The 12591-nt window shown below is 29.8% G+C and overlaps 1 protein-coding gene across 3 annotated transcripts in view; it reads left to right on the forward strand.

The window, feature by feature from the left end:
* Positions 1-12591, forward strand: part of ptgr2 (prostaglandin reductase 2) — a 41642-nt gene that overhangs the window by 7220 nt on the left and 21831 nt on the right. For all 3 annotated transcript variants that reach the window (XM_061969191.1, XM_061969189.2, XM_061969190.1), the window contains 4 exons: positions 221-412; positions 7093-7263; positions 7329-7538; positions 10236-10445. In XM_061969191.1, coding sequence (XP_061825175.1) covers positions 230-412; positions 7093-7263; positions 7329-7538; positions 10236-10445 — 774 coding nt within the window. In that variant the 5' untranslated portion in view covers positions 221-229. The remainder of the gene's footprint in view (positions 1-220; positions 413-7092; positions 7264-7328; positions 7539-10235; positions 10446-12591) is intronic.

Here is a 12591-nt window from a genome sequence, read left to right on the forward strand (position 1 = left end):
AAATATAATGTACAAGTTACACCTTTTGAATGCAATTACTGAAATAAATCAAGTTTTTCAAAATATTCTAATTTACTGGCTTTTACCTGTATATGTATTGTACTGGTTTTGAAGATGAAAACTAGCAACTTTAATTTGTCAGTCCGTGGTCCCCAGTCTAGGTCAATGTAAGCATTGATGAAAGAAGCAATTGACCAAGCATCATGTCTGTGCGTGGTAGAGATGCAGGATGAACGAAGACACCGGCGCTGAGTACCTGACTCCATGGCAGCTGTGCCGGTGTGCAGACGGTGGAGGAGTGGGAGTGGTGGAATCCAGCCGACACGGCACTTTCTGCCAGGGAGACGTGGTCACATCCTTCAACTGGCCCTGGCAGAGCCATGCTGCTGTGGCAGGAAGCCTCCTACACAAGGTTTTAATTCAATTATTTTGTTTCTAAAATATTCTAAAAAATATTAATTCTATTTTACTATTATTTTCTTAATTTTATATTATTTGATTTACTATTTTAAAAGACAGAAAGAAGACAGTAGGAAAGCTGCCATTGTTTAAATAACATGTTTTTTTTAATTGAACAATAAGTCATTTTATTCTTTCTGACAAATCATGATGTGAATGTTCTGAACTCCTGCTTCCAGACCTACGCTGGTGTGAAAGGAAGCCAACTTTCTATTTAAAAAGAAATATGTACATATCATTTTATTTTCAGCATTTACTCAGCTATTTATTTAACATTTCTTATTTGATTTCATTAGTAATATTTTGAATGGCAGCAAACAGTAGGAAAGACGTGTATTACTACATAGATATTTTTATTTAGCATTTTGAACTGCATTTTTTTAGTAATTAGTCACTTGGTTCTTTCTAACAAATGATTTTATGCGAGGAAAATCATCATCAAAATTAATCAGAGTTGCTAAATTAATCTATTTTATTTTTATTTATTTTTTTATAATTGATTTATAAAAATATGTTAGTTTTATTTTAAAATATGACAAAATTATAATACAGTATACAAATGTAATTAAATAATATAATTATAATACATATAATATAAATAAAATATTGTCCCAAAAAATATTTTTATAAAAAAAAAATATATATATAAATAATATAATACAAAAAATAATAATTATGAGGGTTTAAATACTTTTTGAAATATAATTATAATTTATATAATATAATTATAATGGTATATATAATATCTAATAATATGAATAATAACATTTTATGAAAACAAATGCTTATCAAAAAATTAAATTTTTTTTCATTACATTAGATTCTAACAAAACATTTATTTGAACGTTCTAGACTCCTGTTTCCATGCTAGCATTGTATAGAGCGGAGTACATCCTATCTGACGTTCTTCATCTACGTTTAGAAATTATACAGCAACCTCGTTAAGATTAACTAGCTAGCGCCCCTGCTGGTTGCAGTCAAGGAGTGCATTCTATTCAAAAATGATTGTTTATCCTTAGTCGTTCTTTTTTTAAATGTTTTTATTGATTTATTATTATTTTAATTTAAAACGTTTTTTTATCCTTATTAATTCAATAAGCTACATTTTTTTTAGTAATTTAATTATTTCTAACAAATTGTGTTATGCGAGGAAAATCATCATCAAAATCAATCAGGGTTGCTAAATTAATCTATTTTAGCAATGTAATATTTTTTTTTACAATTAGTAATTTCAAAAATGTATTTGTTTTATTTTAAAATATGACAAAATTATAATATATTATAAAATGTAATTATTTGTATAATATTTATATAATATAATGATAATGCAATTATAATACATATAATATAAAAAATATTGTAAAAGACTAAATATTTTTGTAGTAAAAAAATATATATATATAGAATAATAATATAATTATAATAGAATATATATAATTCAAATAATAAAATTATTTCAAACAATTATGAAAGTTTAAATACTTTTTACAATATGATTATAATGGTATATATAATATCTAATAAATGAATAATACAATTTTATTAAAAATTAATTGTTATAAAATATATATATATAGCTGGGATTTTTTCATTACATTAGATTCTAACAAAACCTTTATTTGAACGTTCTAGACTCCTGTTTTTGTAATGTTTTTATTGATTTATTATTATTTTAATTTAAACAATTTGTTCCTTATCAATTCTATAAGCTATATATTTTTTAAAGTAATTAGTCATTTCATTCTTTCTAACAAATTGTGTTATGCAAGGAAAATCATCATCAAAATCATTCAGGGTTGCTAAATTAATCTATTTTAGCCATGTAATATTTTTTTTACAATTATTAATTTCAAAAATGTATTTGTTTTATTTTAAAATATGACAAAATTATAATATATTATAAAATGTAATTATTTGTATAATAATTATATAATATAATGATAATATAATTATAATACATATAATATAAAAAATATTGTAAACGACTAAATATTTTTGTAGTAAAAAAATATATATATAGAATAATATAATTATAATAGAATATATATAATTCAAATAATAAAATTATTTCAAACAATTATGAAAGTTTAAATACTTTTTACAATATGATTATAATGGTACATATAATATCTAATAAATGAATAATACAATTTTATTAAAAATCAATTGTTATAAAATATATATATATATAGCTGGGATTTTTTCATTACATTAGATTCGAACAAAACCTTTATTTGAACGTTCTAGACTCCTGTTTTTGTAACGTTTTTATTGATTTATTATTATTTTAATTTAAACAATTTTTTCCTTATTAATTCTATAAGCTATATATTTTTTAAAGTAATTAGTCATTTCATTCTTTCTAACAAATTGTGTTATGCGAGGAAAATCATCATCAAAATCATTCAGGGTTGCTAAATTAATCTATTTTAGCCATGTAATATTTTTTTTTACAATTATTAATTTCAAAAATGTATTTTATTTTAAAATATGACAAAATTATAATATATTATAACATGTAATTATTTGTATAATAATTATATAAAATAATGATAATATAATTATAATACAAATAATACAAAAAATATTGTAAACGACTAAATATTTTTGTAGTAAAAAAGTAAAATATATAGAATAATAATATAATTAGAATATATATAATTCAAATAATACAATTATTTCAAACAATTATGAAAGTTTAAATACTTTTTACAATATAATTATAATGGTATATATAATATCTAATAAATGAGTAATACAATTTTATTAAAAATTAATTATAAAAAATATATACATAGCTGGGCTTTTTTCATTACATTAGATTCTAACAAAACCTTTATTTGAACGTTCTAGACTCCTGTTTCCATGAGCGGAGTACATCCTATCTGACGTTCTTCATCTAGGTTTAGAAATTATACCGCAAACTCGTTAAGAATAACTAGCTAGCGCACCTGCTGGTTGCAGTCAAGGAGTGCATTCTATTCAAAAATGATTGTTTATCCTTAGTCGTTATTTTTTTAAATGTTTTTATTGATTTATTATTATTATTTTAATTTAAAACATTTTTTTATCCTTATTAATTCAATAAGCTACATTTTTTTTTAGTAATTAGTCATTTAATTATTTCTAACAAATTGTGTTATGCAAGGAAAATCATCATCAAAATCAATCAGGGTTGCTAAATTAATCTATTTTAGCCATGTAATATTTTTTTTACAATTATTAATTTCAAAAATGTATTTGTTTTATTTTAAAATATGACAAAATTATAATATATTATAAAATGTAATTATTTGTATAATAATTATATAATATAATGATAATATAATTATAATACATATAATATAAAAAATATTGTAAACAACTTAATATGTTGTAGTAAAAAAATAAAATAATATATAGAATAATAATATAATTATAATAGAATATACATAATGCAAATAATAAAATTATTTCAAACAATTATGAAAGTTTAAATACTTTTTACAATATAATTATAATGGTATATATACTATCTAATAAATGAATAATACAATTTTATTTAAAATTAATTGTTATAAAAATATATATATATAGCTGGGATTTTTTCATTACATTAGATTCTAACAAAACCTTTATTTGAACGTTCTAGACTCCTGTTTATTTTAATGTTTTTATTGATTTATTATTATTTTAATTTAAACAATTTTTTCCTTATTAATTCTATAAGCTATATATTTTTTGAAGTAATTAGTCATTTGATTATTTCTAACAAATTGTGTTATGCGAGGAAAATCATCATCAAAATCATTCAGGGTTGCTAAATTAATCTATTTTAGCCATGTAATATTTTTTTTACAATTATTAATTTCAAAAATGTATTTGTTTTATTTTAAAATATGACAAAATTATAAAATATTATAAAATGTAATTATTTGTATAATAATTATATAATATAATGATAATATAATTATAATACATATAATATAAAAATATTGTAAACGACTAAATATTTTTGTTGTAAAAAAATAAAATATATAGAATAATAATATAATTAGAATATATATAATGCAAATAATACAATTATTTCAAACAATTATGAAAGTTTAAATACTTTTTACAATATAATTATAATGGTATATATAATATCTAATAAATGAGTAATACAATTTTATTAAAAATTAATTATAAAAAATATATACATAGCTGGGCTTTTTTCATTACATTAGATTCTAACAAAACCTTTATTTGAACGTTCTAGACTCCTGTTTCCGTGAGCGGAGTACATCCTATCTGACGTTCTTCATCTACGTTTACAAATTATACCGCAAACTCGTTAAGATTAACTAGCTAGCGCCCCTGCTGGTTGCAGTCAAGGAGTGCATTCTATTCAAAAATGATTGTTTATCCTTAGTCGTTCTTTTTTAAAATGTTTTTATTGATTTATTATTATTATTTTAATTTAAAACATTTTTTTATCCTTATTAATTCAATAAGCTACATTTTTTTTTAGTAATTAGTCATTTAATTATTTCTAACAAATTGTGTTATGCAAGGAAAATCATCATCAAAATCAATCAGGGTTGCTAAATTAATCTATTTTAGCCATGTAATATTTTTTTTTACAATTATTAATTTCAAAAATGTATTTGTTTTATTTTAAAATATGACAAAATTATAATATATTATAAAATGTAATTATTTGTATAATAATTATATAATATAATGATAATATAATTATAATACATATAATATAACAAATATTGTAAAAGACTAAATATTTTTGTAGTAAAAAAATATATATATAGAATAATAATATAATTATAATAGAATATATATAATTCAAATAATAAAATTATTTCAAACAATTATGAAAGTTTAAATACTTTTTACAATATGATTATAATGGTATATATAATATCTAATAAATGAATAATACAATTTTATTAAAAATTAATTGTTATAAAATATATATATATAGCTGGGATTTTTTCATTACATTAGATTCTAACAAAACCTTTATTTGAACGTTCTAGACTCCTGTTTTTGTAATGTTTTTATTGATTTATTATTATTTTAATTTAAACAATTTGTTCCTTATCAATTCTATAAGCTATATATTTTTTAAAGTAATTAGTCATTTCATTCTTTCTAACAAATTGTGTTATGCGAGGAAAATCATCATCAAAATCATTCAGGGTTGCTAAATTAATCTATTTTAGCCATGGAATATTTTTTTTACAGTTATTAATTTATAAAATGTATTTGTTTTATTTTAAAATATGACAAATTTATAATATATTATAAAATGTAATTATTTGTATAATAATTATATAATCTAATGATAATATAATTATAATACATATAATATAAAAATATTGTAAACGACTAAATATTTTTGTAGTAAAAAAGTAAAATATATAGAATAATAATATAATTAGAATATATATAATGCAAATAATACAATTATTTCAAACAATTATGAAAGTTTAAATACTTTTTACAATATAATTATAATGGTATATATAATATCTAATAAATGAGTAATACAATTTTATTAAAAATTAATTATTATAAAAAATATATACATAGCTGGGCTTTTTTCATTACATTAGATTCTAACAAAATCTTTATTTGAACGTTCTAGACTCCTGTTTCCATGAGCGGAGTACATCCTATCTGACGTTCTTCATCTATGTTTAGAAATTATACCGCAAACTCGTTAAGAATAACTAGCTAGCGCCCCTGCTGGTTGCAGTCAAGGAGTGCATTCTATTCAAAAATGATTGTTTATCCTTAGTCGTTCTTTTTTAAAATGTTTTTATTGATTTATTATTATTTTAATTTAAAACATTTTTTTATCCTTATTAATTCAATAAGCTACTTTTTTTTTTTAGTAATTAGTAATTTTATTATTTCTAACAAATTGTGTTATGTGAGGAAAATCATCATCAAAATCAATCAGGGTTGCTAAATTAATCTATTTTAGCCATGGAATATTTTTTTACAGTTATTAATTTATAAAATGTATTTGTTTTATTTTAAAATATGACAAATTTATAATATATTATAAAATGTAATTATTTGTATAATAATTATATAATCTAATGATAATATAATTATAATACATATAATATAAAAAATATTGTAAACGACTAAATATTTTTGTAGTAAAAAAATAAAATGTATAGAATAATATAATTAGAATATATATAATGCAAATAATACAATTATTTCAAACAATTATGAAAGTTTAAATACTTTTTACAATATAATTATAATGTTATATATAATATCTAATAAATGAATAATACAATTTTATTAGAAATTAATTATTATAAAAAATATATACATAGCTGGGCTTTTTTCATTACATTAGATTCTAACAAAACCTTTATTTGAACGTTCTAGACTCCTGTTTCCATGAGCGGAGTACATCCTATCTGACGTTCTTCATCTATGTTTAGAAATTATACCGCAAACTCGTTAAGATTAACTAGCTAGCGCCCCTGCTGGTTGCAGTCAAGGAGTGCATTCTATTTAAAAATAATTGTTTATCCTTAGTCATCTTTTTTTTTTTTTTCGTTTGTATTTATTTATTATTGAAATTTTGTATCCTTATTCATTCTTTAAGCTTCTGTCTTCATTCCAAAGGTGGATCCATCGTTAGTGGACGGCCATCTTTCCTACTTTTTGGGTGCGGTCGGCATGACGGGCCTGACCGCGCTGTTGGGCGTGAGAGAGAAGGGTCATGTGACCAAAGGTGCCAATCAAACACTGGTGGTCAGCGGAGCAGCGGGAGCTTGCGGCTCCATAGCGGGACAGGTAAGTACCACCACGGTGGGATTAGTCATTGTGAGCAATAACAGCGCAGGCGTCCTTACGTCCAGATCGGCCGCCTAGACGGGTGCACCAGGGTGGTCGGGATATGCGGGTCCGAGGACAAGTGCAACGCCCTCGTGGAAGTGTTAGGCTTTTCCGGTGCGATCAACTACCGGCGACAAGACGTGGCCGCCGGTCTGCGAGAGTGCTGCCCCGATGGCGTGGACCTTTACTTTGACAACGTGGGAGGAAGCATCAGTGACGCCGTCATTGCTCAGGTGAGGAAAGGAGTTCAAAACTAAGCGTACTACTTTTCAACTTTCATGGAAACATTGAAGAAGATTTTATAGCCCAAATTAAGATTCTGAGACCGGACTTCTGTTGGCCTGCAGAATGCAGAATTGTCAGGGAAAAAATAATAGTAACAATTTGGGACAAAAGAAAGAAAAATAAACAGAATGTACCGTATTTTCCGCACTATTAGCCGCACCTAAAAACCACAAATGTACTCAAAAGCTGACAGTGCGGCTTATAACCCGGTGCACTTTATATATGGATTCATATTAAGATTCATTTTCATAAAGTTTCGGTCTCGCAACTACGGTAAACAGCCACCATCTTTTTTCCCCGTAGAAGAGGAAGTGCTTCTTCTTCTACGCAAGCAACCGCCAAGGTAAGCACCCGCCCCCATAGAACAGGAAGCGCTTCTTCTTCTACTGTAAGCAACCACCCGCCCGCGTAGAAGAAGAAGAAGCGCGCGGATATTACGTTTCATTTCCTTTGTGTGTTTACATCTGTAAAGACCACAAAATGGCTCCTACTAAGCGACAGGTTTCCGGTTCATGAAAAGACGCAATCTCTCCATCCGCACACGGACTACTATTTCACAGCAACTGCCTAAAGACTTTCAAGAAAAGCTGGCTACTTTCCGTGCATATTGTAAAAACAAGATAGCTGAAAAAAAGATCCGGCCAGAGAACATGATCAACATGGACGAGGTTCCACTGACTTTTGATATTCCTGTGAACCGCACTGTGGATACAACGGGAGCACGTACGGTGAATATTCGCACCACAGGGAATGAGAAGTCATCCTTCACTGTGGTTCTAGCTTGCCATGCTAATGGCCAGAAACTTCCACCCATGGTGATATTCAAAAGGAAGACCTTGCCAAAAGAGACCTTTCCAGCCGGCGTCATCATAAAAGCTAACTCGAAGGGATGGATGGATGAAGAAAAGATGAGCGAGTGGTTAAGGTAAGTTTAAGTTTACGCGAAGAGGCCGGGTGGCTTTTTTCACGCAGCTCCGTCCATGTTGATATACGACTCCATGCGCGCCCACATCACGCTGGTTTTTAATATATTATTAAAGTTTGACTGACCTATCTGACTGTTTTTTTGACATTCCTTTAGCGCAGTTAGATGCGGCTTATAACACGGGGCGGCTTATAGGTGGACAAAGTTTTGAAATATGCCGTTCATTGAAGGCGCGGCTTATAACCCAGGGCGCCTTATGGTGCGGAAAATACGGTAATGAGAAAAAGCTGAAATTTTAAAATTATTACAAACCCCATTTCCATATGAGTTTATATGTAAATATAAACGGAATACAATGATTTGCAAATCCTTTTCAACCCATATTCAGTTGAATGCACTACAAAGACAACATATTTGATGTTCAAACTCATAAAGTTTTTTTTTTTTTTGCAAATAATAATTAACTTAGAATTTCATGGCTGCAACACGTGCCAAAGTAGTTGGGAAAGGGCATGTTCACCACTGTGTTACATGGCCTTTCCTTTTAACAACACTCAGTAAACGATTGGGAACTGAGGAATCTAATTGTTGAAGCTTTGAAAGTGGAATTCTTTCCCATTCTTGTTTTATGTAGAGCTTCAGTCGTTCAACAGTCCGGGGGTCTCCGCTGTCGTATTTTACGCTTCATAATGCGCCACACATTTTCGATGGGAGACAGGTCTGGACTGCAGGCGGGCCAGGAAAGTACCCGGACTCTTTTTTTTACGAAGCCACGCTGTTGTAACACGTATTGAATGTGTCTTGGTATTGTCTTGCTGAAATAAGCAGGGACGTCCATGAAAAAGACGGCGCTTAGATGGCAGCATATGTTGTTCCAAAACCTGTATGTACCTTTCAGCATTAATGGTGCCTTCACAGATGTGTAAGTTACCCATGCCTTGGGCGCTAATGCACCCCCATACCATCACACATGCTGGCTTTTCAACTTTGCGTCGATAACAGTCTGGATGGTTCGCTTCCCCTTTGGTCCGGATGACACGATGTCGAATATTTCCAAAATAAATTTGAAATGTGGACTCGTCAGACCACAGAACACTTTTCCACTTTGCATGAGTCCATCTTAGATGATCTCGGGCCCAGAGAAGCCGACGGCGTTTCTGGGTGTTGTTGATAAATGGCTTTCGCTTTGCATAGTAGAGCTTTAACTTGCACGTACAGATGTAGCGACTAACTGTATTTAGTGACAGTGGTTTTCTGAAGTGTTCCTGAGCCCATGTGGTGATATCCTTTAGAGATTGATGTCGGTTTTTGATACAGTGCCGTCTGAGGGATGGAAGGTCGCTTACGTGGAGTGATTTCTCCAGATTCTCTGAACCTTTTGATGATATTATGGACCGTAGATGTTGAAATCCCGAAATTCCTTGCAATTGCACTTTGAGAAACGTTGTTCTTGAACTGTTTGACTATTTGCTCACGCAGTTGTGGACAAAGGGGTGTACCTCGCCCCATCCTTTCTTGTGAAAGACTGAGCATTTTTTGGGAAGCTGTTTTTATACCCAATCATGGCACCCACCTGTTCCCAATTAACCTGCACACCTGTGGGATGTTCCAAATAAGTGTTTGATGAGCATTCCTCAACTTTATTAGTATTTATTGCCACCTTTCCCAACTTCTGGGGGCGAGCATTTTTTTTTTTCTCCGTTTTGTTTCTCCCTTCCAGATGAACGACGGCGGCCGCGTGATCCTGTGCGGGCAGATCTCGCAGTACAACAAGGACGTCCCCTACCCGCCGCCCCTCAGCCAGGAGACGCAGGAGAACCTGACCAGAAGGAAGATCCTCCGAGAGAGATTCATGGTGCTCAACTACATGAACAAAGCTGAGGCGGCCCTGGCCGAGCTCGGACGCTTGGTCACCAGCGGACAAATCAAGGTGAGGAGGAGAGAAACACAAAGAAATGAAGGGGGAATCTTTCCATTCTTGGGGGTAACCATTTCATTCAGAATCCATTCTCCATTCAAAATCAATACTTTGATTTGGGGGGGGGGCATACGGAGAAAAATCTACTCCCAAGTGGGCCGGACTGGTAAAAAAAAGACAACTTCAGATTAGACTAGATTTACTTCCTTTTTATTGTCATTCAAATTTGAACTTTACAGTACAGATAAGAACGACATTTCGTTGCATTAGCTACGGAGCCCCGAAAGGGACATGAGAGAAAAACATTTTTTTATGTAAAAAAAAAAAAAAAATTAATAATTTAAAAAAAAAAAAAAAAAATTATAAAAAGTTTCTCGTGCGCACGAGAAACTTTTTATAATTTTTTTAAATTTTTTTTAAATTATTATTATTTTTTAACTCCTGAACTGCCATTTTCACACACACCTCAAACCACGTGCACGCATTCAATGCTTTCATGTGCCCACGAGAAAGTTTTTATTAAAAAAAAAAAAATATATATATATATTTTTATGATTTTTTAATTTTTTTGTAATAAAAGGTTTCTCGTGCGCACGGGATACATGTCTGAAAAAATAAATAAATAAATAAATACAATTATTTAAAAAAAAACGTTTCCCTATGTCCCTTTAGGGCAGGGGTCGGCAACCCGCGGCTCTTTGATCACTCTGATGCGGCTCAGCTGCATACTTTCCGACCCTCCCGATTTTCCCGGGAGACTTCCGGAATTCGATGCCTCTCGCAGAAAACTCCTGGGAATAATATTCTCCGATTTTCACCCTTACAATAATAATAAGGGCGTGCTATGATGGTACAGCGTTTAGCGCCCTCTCCAATCTGTATTAACAGCGTGCCAGCCCAGCCTTTTGTTGTATGCATGTTCTGCTTGCACACGTAAGAGACAGCAAGGCATACTTGGTCAACAGCCATACAGGTCACACTGACGGTGGCCATATAAAACAACTTTAACACTCTTACTAATATGTGCCACACTTTGAACCAAAACCAAACAAGAATGACAAACACATTTCGGGAGAACATCTGCACCTTAACACAACATAAACACAACAGAACAAATACCCAGAATCCCATGCAGCCCTGACTCTTCCGGGCTTCATTATACACCCCTGCTACCACCAAACCCCGCCCCCACCCCAACCCTGCTCCCTCACACATCAATATATATATATATACATATATATATATCTTTTTTTTTTTTTTTTGCATTCTATTTTAGTTACTTTACTGAGTTTACAACCCCCTGGCGCTGATTTGTACTGTTTTTGTACTTATTTGGATTATTATTAATTCTCGATGTTGCAGTTTATAAATTAAGGTTTATAAAATAAAAAAAAGTAAATGGTGGTTTATAAATAAAAAAATAAAATGAAAATGTTGGGGCACATCTGAAACTATATTGTATGAGAAGAAAAACTTAACATGAGATAATAAATGCACACAGACTTGCAAAAAAAAAAAAGAGGGACTCAATGTACCACAGAATGTTTTTATTTTATTTATTTTTTTAAGTAGATCATTCACTAACAATGTCATTGAAAATGTAATGTCAAATTCTATAACTTGCATGCAAAGAACTCAGAAAATGTTATCTATTTGGAAACTCTGTCCCATAGCCACGCCCCCTCAGTTAATATACTTACTGTCCCATAACCACGCCCCCTCAGTTAATATACTTACTGTCCCATAGCCACGCCCCCTCAGTTAATATACTTACTGTCCCATAGCCACGCCCCCTCAGTTAATATACTTACTGTCCTATAGCCACGCCCCCTCAGTTAATATACTTACGGTCCCATAGCCACGCCCCCTCAGGTAATATACTTACTGTCCCATAGCCACGCCCCCTCAGGTAATATACTTACTGTCCCATAGCCAAGCCCCCTCAGGTAATATACTTACTGTCCCATAGCCACGCCCCTTAGTTAATATACTTACTGTCCCATAGCCACGCCCCCTCAGTTAATATCAAAAATGATTGTTTATCCTTAGTCGTTCTTTTTTTAAATGTTTTTATTGATTTATTATTATTATTTTAATTTAAAACATTTTTTTATCCTTATTAATTCAATAAGCTACATTTTTTTTAGTAATTAATCAT

The sequence above is a fragment of the Nerophis lumbriciformis genome, linkage group LG08 (assembly GCF_033978685.3).
Source record: "Nerophis lumbriciformis linkage group LG08, RoL_Nlum_v2.1, whole genome shotgun sequence".
In the NCBI taxonomy this organism is placed as follows: Eukaryota; Metazoa; Chordata; class Actinopteri; order Syngnathiformes; family Syngnathidae; genus Nerophis; species Nerophis lumbriciformis.